The sequence below is a fragment of the Tiliqua scincoides genome, chromosome 5, assembly GCF_035046505.1.
Source record: "Tiliqua scincoides isolate rTilSci1 chromosome 5, rTilSci1.hap2, whole genome shotgun sequence".
Taxonomy (NCBI): Eukaryota; Metazoa; Chordata; class Lepidosauria; order Squamata; family Scincidae; genus Tiliqua; species Tiliqua scincoides.
Genome location: NC_089825.1, coordinates 113,708,407 through 113,724,709, shown reverse-complemented (window position 1 = coordinate 113,724,709; position 16,303 = coordinate 113,708,407). Strand labels below are relative to the sequence as shown.

The following is a 16,303-nucleotide window of genomic DNA, read 5'->3' as shown; positions in this document are numbered from 1 at the left end:
AAACAAGTTTGTCTGCATTTTGGATGATATGATATGTATTTTTCAAAAGAACAGAGTTGTTCCCACAGAGATCTGTAGTTCCTAATACTCATTGATGGAAGACATCAACATTAAACTGGCTCAGATATGATTTAAATTTGTCCTGTAATTATTTCTGTCTTTTATGATACAAAACTCTCAGTCCCATTGTTATTAGACATCATCATTCAAACACATTTATAAGGAGAGGCCATTTTATTTTTTCTTTAAAAAAAGAAAAGAAAAGTAGAAAGAATACCTGAAGAAATGGTGGAAGGAGTATTTTTAAATAAAAGAATCAAACAGTTTATCATGTAATATTATTACAAAGAGAGCATTTTATGTCTCTTTTTCTTGTCATTTTTCCTCACGGTTTATCTCTGTGTTCAATCTGTTGCATCCAATTGGGTAGGAATCAATGGGTCAGGCCCACAATCTTTAAGACATTTCATTTATTCTGAAATTGCTTTCTAGGACTGGGCAAGAATTATATTTATAATCAGCACAATAATCAGAATTGTAAAGAAACAGATAACCTGTCATGATAGCTGCTTGAAACCATGGAACTGATAGAAATGTCTCAAGGCAGACAAAAACCAAACAAAGGGGGGGGGGCTGGAGTGGGCATCTATTGAACTTGAACTTTACCTATGTTCAGAGGATATATTCTAGAGAAAAAAGAAGAGTTAATGGGGTTGGTGACAACATGGAAAATTATAGAGGTGTATGAAATGGCAAGACAATAGATCAGGGCATTCACGTTTTAACCCTTGTACCTGGACTGGCACCAGATTGGAACGGAGCTGATGATAAAAGTCACCAGTCTAGTCATCTGTGGTCATCTGTGGTCCCTAACATTAAAGTTAGGAAATTAGTGTGTATGTACTCTGATGATGCAGTTGTAACTCCTGTTGTGCTTATACGCTAATTTTTAATAAAGCTTTGTCATGCCACATTAGTCTAACAAACCTCTCCGAGAGAGAAGGAAGGAAGTCTTGGTTATTCAACATAAAAGTGAATTTGCCTTTCTCTTTCATTATCCTCAATAAGGAAATCCTTTCTCTCACTCTTTCTTCTAAATTGGCAAATGAGAGGACGGTAAGCAACTCTCATTTACCTAGTTGTGGCCTAACAAGCAATGCTGACTCCTAAACTAGACACAGGACCCTATAACCGACTTCCAACTTCCTCAGTCTCTACATGAGGAAGACCTTTGCATGCACATGGAGTAGACAACATCTCCTTATTACTCTTAAAATTAAATATCTGTGCAGGTAGAGAGTAAGTTTGGAGAGACAGCTACTTTGGAGAACTGGTTAAAAGATGACCCACATATGGTGGTCAGTTGCATTATTAGAGAACATCCCCCCCCCCCATGGCCTGGGAGAGCAATATATGGCAGAACAGATAGCGGAGTGCTAGGACAGTGGGCCTGGTTGTGGTTCCCAGATATGTGTCTGGGAACCACTACCTCCATTCATGTCATAGTTCTTTTTCATAAGCTTTTCCCCTGCTTATTGGGTAAGAGGCACTTTTTCAAGTGGGTGTTCCTTTTTTTAGCAGGGGGAGAGTAACTGGCCCACCTCACCCCAGCACTGTCTGTTCTAGTGGCTGTCTGCTGGTATTCATTTGCATCTTTTTAGATTGTGAGCCCTTTTGGGACAGGGAGCCATTTACGTTATTTGATTTTTCTCTGTAAACCGCTTTGTGAACTTTTAGTTGAAAAGCGGTATATAAATACTGTTGGTTGGTTGGTTGTTTCCTATTTGGAAAATCATAGCAAGGGGGAGTAGTTCAAAACTGCCCTCAACACAAATATGTGAGGGGGGAAGAATGGGCTAAGGATTTGTATTTTGAAAGAAAATTTATATTTTAGACTTGTTCAGTGAAATGGTTATGTTGAAATGGGTGCACGAGCATCCATGTGCCACTCCCCTTTGTGGCCTGCTGAAAAAAAACAGCATGATGGAAACGACACTTCAGTGCAGTATTTAGTACTACTACAGCCCAATCCTATACAGATACCCACTGTTTCAAAATGTCTGCTGAAAGCATGTAGAAGTACTAGATGGAGACCATAGCCTACGAAATGGGCGCTCTTCACTCTGAGCAATAATAATGAATTATTGACTTGGCAAGCATTGGCTTGGAATCAAGTCAGTTGACTGAAACCACCCAATCCTATGTGGCCCCAGTGCCCAGAGGAGCAGAGGCACCAAAATGGCTACCTCTGTGCCCTATGGGCATGGGGGCAACTACCGGAGTCTCCTCAGGGCAAGGGAACAAATGTTCCTTTACCTCACATAACACAGCTGCAGCCCCAATGAATCTCCTTGGATGTGCGCCCACTGTTGAGGGGGTGCAAACTTAAGAAGGTCCATATCAGGCTTTTTGGGCAGGGAGGGAGCACAGGATACACCATCAGAGACTGCTGCAGTCTCAGCCCCCCTCCAGAGCCCTATCCTCCCCTCCCCACACCCAGTTCTGCTTCCTCTGCCCTCCCCAACCCCAAAACGTCTAGTCGCCAAACGGTGGCAGTATTTACTGCCGGCTGCTCCTCAGCAATGTCTTCCTGGTGCTGAGGTCCAGTGTCCACTGGTGCTGGCCCAGTGTCAGCACTCCCTCCTCACCGGGTGCACCTCATCTTTGCACCCCAAATGTCACTTCCAACATGCTTTTTTTTTCCCCTGAGGAGAAAATAAAAGTTATAATAGTAGTTCAGAAACAGAACCAAAAACATGTAATTTTCATAACCACTTCCTCATTACAGATGCCATAGCAAAGAGCAACGTAAAGGGGAAATGGTTTTATCTCCTGACATTGTGAAAAATACTACTTTTTGCTCCCCAGTGGATTTTGAGAGTCAGTAATGAGATAGCAACAACAGTGTCTGGAAGCAGATATAAAAACCCCATGCATTGTTCAGAACTGGATTTATGAATCCAGGACTCTGTACGTCTTTTTTATGATCAATTTCCATTTATATTTTTGGTTAATGCTCCTTCAAATGATTCTGCCCTCATTTTAAATCAACAGTGTGCCTGCATTGCATATTGAGATCTTTTCAGTTTTATTAAACTGACCACTGCTACCCAGCCTCTCAGTATCAGAGACCTGTTTTCTATGTGGTGGATGACAGAGAAACAGATAGTTAATGTAGGTAAATATTTTAAAGAGAAAGAATAACCAAAAAAGAGCCATTGCTAAAACAGAACAAAATAGCCCAATCATTATCTCCATGTATCAACTACCTCAGCTGCTATTTATGTCAGGCTGTAAAAAAGCGGATGCTAGCTAAATAATACTGTAGTTGGAGAATCAGGAGAAGACATTTTCATCTAAGGATGGTGCTGGCAGGAATGTTGCTTCTTGTGCAGCTGCCTCTGACTGTATCCATGACCCATTCCATTAACTGCAGCATCTATGATGATCCCTTTCCTATACCTCATGGATTTTATCAGTCAGGCATTATGGCAACTGTCTATTCCAGCTACAAGGTTCCACAGGTAGATATTTGTAGTGGGTGTTTGGAAATTCTTTGGTGTACCATTTCACCTTACTGGATGTGATCCATTCAAAAATGTGCTGTGCCTTTTCTTTCAGCTCACATATGGAGTATTTTCCCTACCCCAGGGTGACCAAAGTCTAGTCTCTTCATTGTTCCAGATGGTCCCAAATGAATCAGAGCAATACATGGGGGTTGTCCGCTTACTTCAACATTTTGGATGGACATGGGTTGGGCTCTTAGCTGAGGATGATGACAGTGGGGATAGGTTCTTGCAGGCTGTGCTGCCAGTGCTTTCTCAGAACGGCATTTGTGATGCCTTCATCCTAAGGATGCTAAAACGGGCTTATATGGATCATTTTACAGGCTTGGTTTTAAAGCAGCTGGAAAAATATCCAATTCTCTTGGACAAAAAAGCCAATGTGTGTTTTGTGTATAGAGAACTGACAACATTTCAGCAGTTGAGGATGCTCATATTTTTGGCATCCTTCTATTCATTACCACCTCTGGGTAAAATGTGGATTGTTACATCTCAGTGGGATTTTGAATCACTACCCCCTCAAAGAAATTGGGAAATACAAGCCTTTCATGGAGCTTTGTCCTTCACCATTCACTCAAATCAGCCACCCGGATTCCATAACTTTGTCCAGAACCTAAAACCCTCCTGGGCAAAAGGAGATGGCTTTATTCAGAATTTCTGGGAGCAAGCATTTGACTGTTCATTGAAAATTCCCAGTGGGAATGCCACGATGAAGACATTGTGCACCGGGGAGGAGAAGCTGGAAAGCCTTCCTAGTCCTTTATTTGAAATGGACATGACTGGCTCCAGTTATAATGTCTACAATGCTATCTATGCTGTGGCACATGCTTTACAAGCTGTGTGTGTCTCTAGAACCAAATCCAGAGCATTGGTAAAAGGAGGAAGAGTAGAAGTGGAGAATGTGGAGCCATGGCAGGTAACTACCGGTATTCTATGAGCCAGATCAGAAACTACTTTTCAGGTCCTCTCATGCAAATAATGTCCTTAATGAGGATGAGTTGCTCTCTCTCTCTCTCTCCAGGGTCCCTTTCCCCTTCTACAAATTGCAGGGAAACAATTCATCTGAACCATCCCATTCCAGGAAATTTGTTTAGACACAGATCACATTTAAAGTTAATATTGACGAAAACTTGTCTCATTTATTTCAAGGGTCCTTAGTCGACATTTGCCTTCTTAGGATAAAACCCTCAATCAGATACATTCTGTAACAAGAACAGGGGCTTATAAATCAGTCTTTGTAATGCACCTTGTCAAAAATTGCAAGTCAACTCCTTGTCCTTCTTCTCCCTCATTTTCATTTTCAACCAAGCTCCATCACTTTCTAAAGAGCATCACATTCAACAACAGTGCTGGGGACACAGTGCGTTTTAATGAAAATAGAGAATTAATAGTCGGTTTTGATGTTACCAACTGGGTAACTTTCCCAAATGGTTCTTTTGTTAGAGTTAAAGTTGGAAGCTTGGACCCTCGGGTTCCTCCAGGTAAAATGTTAACCATTAATGATGACCTTATTGTCTGGCATGGAAGATTTAACCAGGTGAGATAAAGTTGTGCATTGTGGAATTCATAGAATGACTGAGAAAAGTTCCAGTTAAGTGATTTCTGAGTTGTGCCTGACTGCTTTTTATTCCAAATTTTAAACCATAGTTCATTTTCTTATTTGCAAGGAGAGATATGGATTGGTCTAACTTGAATTTGTTGTTTCTAACATAGCACAAGTCCTCATAAGCTATTTTTTTAAAACAAAAACCCTATCTACGCAATGATGTCCTTGCTTCTTCAGGACATTTTGGCCCAAATCCTAATCAACTCTCCAGCACTGGCATAGCTGTGCCAATGGGGCGTGTGCTGCATCTTGCAGTTGGGTGGCAGTCACAGAGGCTTCCTCAAGGTAAGGGAATGTTTGTTCCCTTACCTCAGAGCTGCATTGCCATTAATGTGGTGCTGGAAAATTGGTTAGGAAAGTCCTTTGACTTTCTGTGAAAGGATCAGTGAAGTTATTCTAAACTACCACAATATCTCTGTTATTTCATACATTATTTCTGACAGCAAAGAGCTTCATGTCTCCTCCAGGAGATCTCCTCAATCAATGTGCTCAGGGCATTAGAACAGGAAACCATTTTGATGTTCACCATCAATGACAGTCACCATCAACCATCCTCAGAGACACCATCAGTAATTTGTTTCATGCGCAAACTTTCATTAGAAATAATCTACAAGGAAAGGGTTGGCATATTTTTCCCTAAAAGGAGCGTAATGTAAATTCCGTGATGCCCTAATTCCATTTTAACAGACTACTTCTTGCCCTCCAGACATTCCCAATGTGCATTTTACTGATACTGATGTGCTCCCTTCATGTTACAAACAGGTGATGCCCGGGGGGCGGAGCTAACTTTCAGCGAAGTTGAGGTGAACTTTGGGGGTTCCCGAAGAGACTGCGAAATAGATATGTTTTCATGTGCCTAAACAACTAAGGCACGCTTCGGTGCCAGGAAGACGGTACGAAGAGCTGAGAGCTTGAACGGGGGGTCCTTAGAAACAGGCAATTTCAAGGATTTCTCTCTGTTTTGCTCTGTGCTGAAGCATATCTATCCCGGGCGACACCTTTGAGAAGCTCGGAGAGCTGAAAAACCGTCCTCCCACGGCCTAGATACAACAACATTGCAGCGAAAAAAGCTATTAAGAGTGAGTGAACTTGGCTTGTTAAAAAGTTTTACTGAGAACTGTAAGTAAGAAGTCTGGAGGAGGAGGAGATAATTCAAGATTATTCACGCTGGCCATTAGCCACCCAGGGGGGGGAATAGGTGAAATGGTATTTCCCCTGCTGGAGTAAGTACAAGATTATATTTTTTTAATGGTATGTACCGAAGAGAAATAAATAAGTAATCTTCAACGAAGGAAATAAAGTCTACCTTCATTTTCCCAGCAAAAAGCCTTTATTTAAGCCTGGACACTGTTACTTTCGGTTTCAGTTTCTCAGCAAGAGGCTTGAATTTTTTTTTTTTTCCTTTTGGTCATTTAAAGGCATACTAACCTGACTGTGGATTTGATTGACTTTTTTTGGATATAAAAATTTGGAAAGTAGCCCTGGATACAAAATTAGAAAGTAGCCCTGCAGGAAGTGGCTCAAGTTGGTGTTGATAAAAATGGCTTTTGAAAATCTAAAAGATGATCATGAAAGCCAGGCCTTGTTGGTGGACTTTCTGATGGATTTTAGAAGAGAAATGGAGCAACAAGTCAGAGAACTCTCTGAACAAATTGGGCAAATAAGGTCCTCCCTTGTAAACTCGCGGGAACAGATTATAAACAATAGAGAAGAAAAAAGAATGGATCAGATGTCAGGTGAAGTTAAAGAAGTGGAGTATTTTGAAATGGGACATGAGATGGAAGAAGCAATTGTTATAATAACTGGGAATTTTAAGGAAGAAAAAAGATGAAATGTTCAGAGAGCAAGCTGTCTCAAGAAGAGGAAGAATTTATGGATTGAATTCAAGAATAACAGAATGAAAAAGAAGAAAGAAAAACAGAGGGGGGGACTTAAGAAGAAAAAGAAGAAGTGGAAGAACCAGTAGGAGGACTAAGAGGGAACACCAATAAGATAGAGTACAAAGTAAACAATAAGAAGAAGGGCGAAATGGTTGAATAATAAATAGAATTTTTTTTTAATATATTAAATTAAAATAGATGTAAATGAAAATTTGAAATATAAATATTGTGGAAATTAAGTGGTATTAAGATAAATATTTTATTAATTAGATTAAACTAAAGTGGATGAAAAGGGAATTTGGAATATAAGTATTGTGAAAATTAAAGTGGTAAATATATGAAATAAATTAGATGGAACTGCAATTTTGGAATGTAAGTATTGTGTAAAATATAGTGGTATTAAGACAAATAAAAGGGTTATTTTATAAAAAAGAAGGTAAATAAAATAAATTATAGATGTCAATTTATTTTGGAGAAAATATTAAACCTGTATTTTGAGTTAATAAATATGTGGTGGATAAGCGAAGTATAATATTATTGTAATTGGAGATATTTGTTTTTAGATGTGATATTAGAAATTAAGAATCAGATAAGAGATTGTATTTTAGAGGTTAGTTTAGTGGTAAGAAGAGTCTATAAGTAAAAATTTGAAGCCTTTTTTGATTGGATAGTTATGGAAAATGATGTATAACATGTTATAAGAGATATTGAAGGAGGTAATACCATGGTAATCGGAGACTTCTTTTTTAGATGTCATATTAGAAATTAAGAATCAGATAAGAAAGATTTTATTTTAGAGACTAGTTTAGTGGTAAGAAGAGTGTATAAGTAAAAGTTTGAAGTGTTGTTTTTTTTATGATGGAATAGATAAGGTTAGAGGAAAAATATGGAATGTTAAAGTATTAACCAGTTGGGTTAAAGAATATGATAATTTTTGTATTGATTATTAATTTCGTTTGGATTAATGTTTGTTGTAATCGATGGCCACCACCCTCGTGTGTAACCTATGTAGTCCTAGCCCTAAGTCTATCCAATTTTCCTTACCTGTATCTGTAATAAATAAATAAAGCATTATATAAAAAAAAACAAAAACAAAAAAACAAACAGGTGGTGCCCGTTTCTGTGTGCAATGAGAACTGCTCTCCAGGCTACAGCAAAAAGAAGAAGGAGGGAGATAAATTTTGCTGCTATGATTGTGCTCCTTGCCCTGAAGGGATGATCTCAGGCCAAAAGGGTAGGCCAAATATAGTAGATTGGTCAAGTGGTCACGTAATTTAAAGTCAGACCTCGGTATCCATGGAGGATCAATTCAACTCAAAAGCTGAAAATTCTAATGTAGGGAAATATCAAGAAGACTAGACATAATCATCATAGTACTGTGTGATCTGGTGGGAGAGTGAGAATACCTGCCATTTAAAAGTTAATCTCAATAGTTAAGGATATTCCTAAATATTTGTTTCTCTTGAAGTTATCAATGATCCAAGAAGAGCAAATGGGCCTATATATATATATCCTTTGTAAATATCCCAGTTCCATTTAGTGTGGGTTACAAGAATCCGACATCCCAGAAACGTCTGTCTGGAGGAATGGGTTTGGGGGAAAGTAGGGTGGGGTGAGCATCCGTGATGAAAATGACAGCATGGCTAAGTTTCACGTGCTGTTCTGGAAAGTTCCACTAGTGGTACTAGTACCATCAGTTGCAAAGCATAGTTCTAACGGAAGGTAAGTGGTTGGTAAAAGTGATTTCAAAATATGGAGCTCTTTTCATTGTTTTAAGAAATGAAATGTTTAAATTGTCTTTCCTTTTTTCAGACATGGACAACTGTGTCAAATGTCCAGAAGATCAGTATCCCAACCAGGACGAAAGTCAATGTATTCCAAAGATCATCAGCTACCTCGCCCACAATGAAAGCTTAGGGATCATCTTAGTGGTGTTGGCAATTTTGTTGTCACTGATCACAGCTTGCATATTAGGAACATTTATAAAGCACAAGGATACTGCCTTAGTCAAAGCCAACAATAGGAACCTCACCTACATCCTCCTCATCTCCCTCCTTCTTTGCTTTCTCTGCTCCTTGCTATTCATTGGAAGGCCTGGAAGGGCGACCTGCCTTCTCCGACAAACTACTTTTGGCATTGTCTTCTCTGTGGCCCTTTCTTCTGTGTTGGCAAAAACTATTACTGTGGTTCTTGCATTCATGACAACCAAACCAGGATCCGGCATGAGGAAATGGTTGGGGAAAGGACTGGCAAATTCTGTTATCCTTCTTTGCTCCTTTATTCAAGTAGGAATTTGTGCACTGTGGTTGAGTAATTTCTCTCCATTCCCAGATATAGACATGCACTCAGTAAACAAAGAAATTGTAGTGGAATGTAACGAGGGCTCAGCTTCCATGTTTTACTGGATCTTGGGCTACATGGGTTTCCTGGCTGTTGTCAGCTTCATTGTGGCTTTCCTGGCCCAGAAGTTACCAGACAGTTTCAACGAAGCCAAGTTCATCACTTTCAGCATGCTGGTCTTTTGTAGCGTTTGGGTCTCTTTTGTTCCAACCTACCTGAGCACAAAAGGGAAGTACATGGTGGCTGTGGAGATCTTCTCCATCTTAGCCTCCAGTGCTGGGTTACTGGGTTGCATTTTCTTTCCTAAGTGCTACATCATTATGCTGAGACCTGAGCTGAATAAAAGGGAGCATTTAATACGGAGGGGGGGAAAATGAAAGACTAGAAATTTGTTTCAGTATTCCCTTCAAGTACCATCTTTTCTTTGAATTGTCGATGGAATGGGATGCAACTGCTTCTCACAAAACTACATTGTCTAAAGAGATCACTGTTAAATGACTGGAAATGGCCTAAGTTTGTCATGATGCTTTGTCCTTATTTCTTTAAATAAAGCTCTTCAACCCGTAATTTAACCTGGTTCTCACTGAGGTGGTAAACTGGCACCTGTTTGTTTCATACTACAGAAGGAACTTTTTGGAAGCAGGCTACCTCAGAATGTCAGGTGCAAGCGAGTGGTACCAGGATTCAGAAGCTTGTTGTCTTGTGTACTCCCTGAGATACCCTGAGAGGCCACTGTGTTATGCAGGAAGCTGGATTAGATGGGCCTTTGGCCTAATCCTGCAGGGCTCTCCTTATGTTCTTATTTTCTTATTATGTTTTTCCATATCTGGTTGGGTCTCATTACCAAACAAACCAACAATATTAAAATTCCTGCAGATGGAAGCCTACATGTCAAAGCACATAACACTTTTGAACTACAAAAAATAGAAGCTTGTCAGGTCACACAGAAGAGAGATACTCATATTGTGCATGAGTGTTTGGGACACTAATATTTGCATTAGCCATGCAAATCAGCAGACGCACAAACCACTTTAAGCCTCAATTGTAATACTGCATATCAGGCTCCAAATATGTGAGTGATGAAGTTCCCGGTTCAAATCTCGCCCAAGTCATGAGCTCAGAAAATGCCCTTAGACAAGCTACTAATCACTGATCCTTCTTATTTCTATAAGGAGATAATAATACTGGCCAACCTTCGGGCATTAATTTATGCATGTGCTACTGTATCCCTCGTGTGGCTCAGAATCACGGTACATCACAGTATGGCAACCAAGAACTCTCTCCACAACCTGAGTTCAGTCCCAGCAGTAGCTATAATCTCAGGTAGCCGGCTCGAGTTCGACCCAGCCTTCCATCCTTCCAAGGTTGGTAAAATGAGTACCCAGCTTGCTGGGGGAAAGGTAGTATCACTGGCGAAGGCAATGGCAAACCACCCCACTACAGTCTGCCATGAATGAGTTGAGGAAGCGGCATCACCCCAAGGGTTAGTAATGACTTGGTATTTGCAGAGGGAACCTTTCTTTCTTTCTTTCTTTCTTTCTTTCTTTCTTTCTTTCTTTCTTTCTTTCTTTCTTTCTTTCTTTCTTTCTTTCTTTCTTTCTGTATCCCACCCTTTGATGGCATGTAGTCTATGAAACTATTCAATTGTCCCTAATGGCAACCCAATAATAAAGGATTAGGACCAAACAGACTTGATATAAGCCATCAGTATCATAGCAAAAGCCAGACTCAGTGATGGGCAGGCTCAGGTCCCCTGCATTGGCCCAGGAGTGGCGCTAAGCATGTTTGTGACTACTCTGTAGCCAGCTGGGCTGATGCAGAGGATCATAGTGGCTCCCAGATACCAGATCCAGGCCTGGAGGGGGTCTGTTTGCACCAGCCTGAGCAGGCCGGTGGGGGAGGGGTGGGAAACGGTGCAAGGAGGGCGTTATGGAAGCAGGGAGGGGGCATTTTAAGGTGGGAAAGGGTGGACCAGGAGGTGGATCAGGCCTGGGAGGGGGTGGGACTGGCTGAGGTTGTGCAGGCCAAATTCCAACCCCTGTCCCTGGCCCAAGCAGCCTTACATGGACAGCTCAGATTTGCACCAGTGATTTTGCTGGTGCAGATCTTAGTAGCCCATAGCGTGATAGGCAATCGGAGCTCAGGTCAGCCATGCAGAGGTTCTCAGAGGGGTCTGAGAGCCTCTAGGACCCTCATGGAGGCTTGAGCATTCCTCCAGGTATGTTAAAATGTCTCTGGCTCCCCAAGGCACCACAACTGCTATCGCCCTGTTGTGGCACCTGTTCTGGACCACTTCCCATAAGAGGGAATGACCCATTTCTGACCTGGTAGGTTGCAACCCACTGGTTTGGGAACTGCTATCTTAGTATGCTCTTCTCTTGTTAACTATTCAATAAGCTTCCTGAACCTTCTCCCTAAGCATGGACAGCCCAGACATTCAGGCCCAGGACTGCTTTCTTGATGCTGTATAGCAAAGGCAAAAATAACTGTTCTGATAATAGGAATTCAGACCAAGCAAAAAACACACACACAAAAAAAACCACAACTCTTAACTTTTCTTTCATGAGGGATGACATAGTGAAGGTCAGGATATTGGGGATATGATAATCTTTGTCATCATTGTCACTATGATTGGATTTTTTCCTGCTATCCAAAAAAGGCAGATTTTAGGAATGCGTATCTATATGGAGAGCTCTTTCAATCTTTTGCAAAATTTTATGATACAATACAGTATGTTCCCTCCAGTGGATTACTCTGTCACTGTTAAAGCTAATCTTATTTTTTCCAATTTGCTGCCCACTTTTTGGTGTGAGAAAACTGCACCTCATAATAAATATATTAGCAGCCCAATTCTAACCAATATTCTAGCACAGATGCATCCAACATGGCGTACACTGCATCCTGTGATGGTGGGGGTAGTCAAGGAGGCCTCCTCAGGGTAAAGGAATGTTTGTTCCCTTACCTCAGGGCTGCATAGCAGGTGCATCAGTGCTGGAAAGTTGGTTAGGATTGGGTTGTTAGTCTCTCTCTCTCTCTCTCTCTCTCTCTCTCTCTCTCTCTCTCTCTCTCTCTCTCTCTCTCTCACACACACACACACACACACACACACACACACATTTTCTTGGTCTGACTTGTTTTTATTGGCTGTTTCGCTGTATTGTTTTAATGTGTCTAATTGGTTTTGTGAGTCAGTTTCTGGAGCCTTGATATGTGAAAAAACTCCTCCCAAAAGCCTGGAAGGTCGCCTGCTAGTCAATATCGACACTACTGAATTTGTTGGATCAATTGTAGCCCTAACATCAGTAGAAGGCAGTTTCGTAGGTTTCTCACTTTGATCAGCTTTTGCTCATCTAACAACCTGATTCTATTCGGCTTACCGCCTGCGCTCTTGCCTTACCGCCAGCAGTCCAGCACCGCAGTGCCAAGAAGACACATTGGGGGAGCTCTGGTTGGGCTTTTTTAGGGCTGCAGGAGGGCAGAGGGAAGATGGGGGGGGTGGAACTAGGCAGAGGGAGGGAAGGCCAAAAGGGGGCAGAGACAGTGGAACCACCTCAGGAGCCATGAAGACCTACACGGATCTTCTCGGTTCTGTGCCCACTCAATAGCAGGTATTCAATAGTGGGCGCAGATCCAAGTAGATCCGTCAGTGCTCTCTGGGCTTGACACGGGGTAAGGGAACCTCAAGGAGCCCTTGGGCAGTTTTCTTAGTCCCACAAGATACAGCATTAGCCATTTCAGTGCCCCTGCTCCTTTGGGCGCTAGGGAAGTTTAGGAATAAGCCCTAAGTAAGATCTGCTTGTAAAAAATGGTTCTTGAGCAACACCAAGCACCACTGTAAAACACCACTGAAATCCTGGATCTTTCCATTCTGAGCAATAAGCATTTTGTTCAAGCTACCTGACACTTATCTGCATGTGCTACTGAACTTTGCAAAGGGTTACACAGCCACTTCTTGGCTCATTATGCAATACAATAACCTGAGCCTGCTCTCTAAGAAGAGGCAGCCCAGAAGTTCAGGCCAGGGACTGATTTCTTCAGGCTCTCCTTTGGAGGTGAAAATAATAGGATTTCACAACTAAAGTCCAAACTCTGAGCTCTATTCCCATTAGTGGTGCCACAGCAAAGGACAAGACATTGAGGATGTGATTATTTTGTCCATCATTGTCAACATGACAGTGTTTTTCTCCCTGCTACCCAAAGGATTTCCAGGAGCTACCAATTAGATCAAGAACAATGGTGTGTGAAAGATGCTATCTAGACCTCCTATACTGATCAGAATAGTATCTAAGGATAGGCAGGGCTCTGCCAACCTTTTGTATCAATCTTTTTAATTAGGTATATTTCTTTCCCTGCCCAACTGGGGAAAAAATAATTCAATGAGTACCTCTGCACATAATAATTTCATTCTCAATTTGTTTTAGCTCAGAGAAAAACAAGTGGGGGGAGGGTGAGAGAGAGAGAGAGAGAGAGAGAGAGAGAGAGAGAGAGAGTATTTATACATCACATGTTTTAAAACTCTCATTCTTTTGGGGATAACCAGGCTAAATCATCGATATTTGTAGCTACACAGTATCTATGACTACTTTTAAAAGATGAAAACTGCACGATGCTGACCAGATGCTCCTCTAAATAGAATCAGAGAACTCCACATTTAGACTGGATGTGTTCACATTAAGATGGGGATGACAGTACTGCTGCTGCTTGTACTACAGTTTCATACGGTTTGCAAGTCTCATTCAGTTAATTGCACCATCAATGACGATCCCCTTCCTATAACGCACAAATTCTATCAGCCAGGCGACCTTCTCCTTGGTGCTCTGGCTTCTCAGGTCTTTGTCTTTCACGACAGCCCCTCTTTCATGGAACACCCTTCACAGATGCCGGTGGGTGAACCTGTGTAAGTAATTTTTGACTTGATTTTGCAATGTACTTGGATCAGAAAAAAAGAAGAAATCTTTAAGCAACAGAATGCTTAAGTAGCAAGCCTTTTCAGCTTCTATAAAGTAGGCTGGTATCCAAAAATAATTCGTTGGATTGACCTCTTTGTTTTTGAGCACTAGTCCTTTTCTTTCAATATTTCATTACTCTGACTTTCTCTTTTCAAATTCCTCTCATATCTTCTTTTTCTAAAAAAGTAACTTCCCCCAGTATACATCCCATAGTGTCTTCATCTTATCTGTCTTCTACCATGCCTTTTTTTCCCATTTGATTCAAATTCTTTCCAATTACCCTAAGAAAACGTACCCCGTGGGGAGTCACAACCAATCTCCTTTCAAAACAGTAACCAAGCTACAGTCCGAATTTGGGCTGGAACCCCTTTAATGACAGCAGTACACCACCGACAGTAAGCAAGTGGGATAGGCAGAACCAAGAAGTGGTCAGGGCCCGGGGGGGGGGGCGTGGGTGGGAACAGGAGGAACACTGTTATTGGTAACAATGACTGCACCAATATCTGCCACTCTGTTTAACCCCAACACACTTCCTTGCCTCTAATCAGACTTGTACCCTCTAAGCGCTGACAAGGTCCAAGTAAACGACATGTTTACTTACATGATCTCTGGAAGCCCACAGGATGCAGCAGAGCCTTGATGGCACGGGGGCACCCTATGGAAAAACTTTAGTTAGGATTGGGCCCTTAGTCTGTTTCAGCAAAAGCTCAATCCTTTAAACCACATCCAAATGCCCAATGTTGCTCAAACATCTACCTACCCATCATCTTCACGTCTCTCATGAGCGCAGTTATTTATAATGGTCTGTTCATACTTGTTTTTGAGTTTGCTCCATACGTCTTGTTTGAGCCCATTTAGTGGTGCTGAGAATCTCCCTACACAATAGTTAAAAACAACAAGGAAAGAGATTTTGAACTGCGCACTTCTTGCCATTTTCAAGTTGGATATTTCAGAAAAGCAGTGTTTCATACAAAGAATGTAATTCATGCCTGCTGAAAAGATTCTGTATTAAATAACTCCCCCAAACCAGAGAAATGTAGTTTTTTTCCTTCTCTTCTTATTGATACAGTAATGAAATCATAAATTACTAATACAAGTAAAATATGTTTAAAAAAGAAAAAAACTAAAAAAAGGAAAAATTAAACAAATGTATGTAAACCTCTGTGAATATAATCAGTAGAACTGAGTTAAAGAAATTTGATTTTAAATGTTTGAAAACTATCTACAAATAGAAGACACTAACAGGACACTCTAGACATATTTTTAAAAAAGCCTTCCAAGTATAAAAATGTAGTATTGATTAAATCAAATTGAAATAAATTGGATGGTAGTTGAGTCATAAAAAAATGTTTGCAATGGTGATTAGCCAGGTTAGACCAGACATTTTCAACCACTGTGCCATGGCACACTGGTGTGCTGTGAGTGGTCTTCAGGCGTGCCACAAGTGCTTGGGGGAGGGTCATTTGTTAGTAGGTCCAATAGAGATGTGAGCCCCTCACCAACAGCATGGTGTGCTTTGTCAGTTCTCAAAAAAACTGATGGTGTGCCTGGCAATTTTAGTACCTTGTCACTGTGCCGTGAGACAAAGAAGTTTGAAAATCACTGGGTTAGACTTTCAGCGCACTCCTATAGAAATCTACTCAGAAGTAAGCACCACTGAGCTAAATGGAATTTACTCCTGGGTAACTGTGTAGATGATTGCAAGCTTTAGCTGTGTTTCACCAATTCATTTAACCAACTTTCTGTTTTCACTTGTTCCAGTAGAATTGCTGAAAGTGTATCTCAAATAACAGTTACAAATTAAGCATCTGTAGGCTTTTAAACTCTGATTGACTCTTGAAACTATACTGTTGTACCAGGTTGAAATATACAGACCCCCTTATTAACCATTTAGATCAACATCACATCACATTCATTGCAGTTCAGTGCCAAAGTTTTATCAGCACACCTTGGCCTTGGCTTTTG

The 16,303-nt window shown here is 40.9% G+C and overlaps 1 protein-coding gene across 1 annotated transcript; it reads left to right on the top strand.

The window, feature by feature from the left end:
* The first annotated feature begins 5,049 nt into the window (after nucleotides 1-5,049).
* On the top strand, nucleotides 5,050-13,174 carry LOC136653233 (vomeronasal type-2 receptor 26-like). The gene is made up of 4 exons (XM_066630140.1): nucleotides 5,050-5,100; nucleotides 8,157-8,283; nucleotides 8,862-9,730; nucleotides 13,145-13,174. The coding sequence occupies exons 1-4, from the start codon at nucleotides 5,050-5,052 to the stop codon at nucleotides 13,172-13,174; spliced, it is 1,077 nt and encodes a 358-aa protein (XP_066486237.1).
* The last annotated feature ends 3,129 nt before the right edge of the window (nucleotides 13,175-16,303 follow it).

Coding starts and splice junctions, on each gene's coding strand:
- LOC136653233 (XM_066630140.1), top strand. CDS start 5,050: ATGTTAACCATTAATGATGACCTTATTGTCTGGCATGGAAGATTTAAC. Junction 8,284..8,861: donor GATGATCTCAGGCCAAAAGG/GTAGGCCAAATA, acceptor TCCTTTTTTCAG/ACATGGACAACTGTGTCAAA. Junction 9,731..13,144: donor TGCTGAGACCTGAGCTGAAT/AAAAGGGAGCAT, acceptor CTGCTCCTTTGG/GCGCTAGGGAAGTTTAGGAA.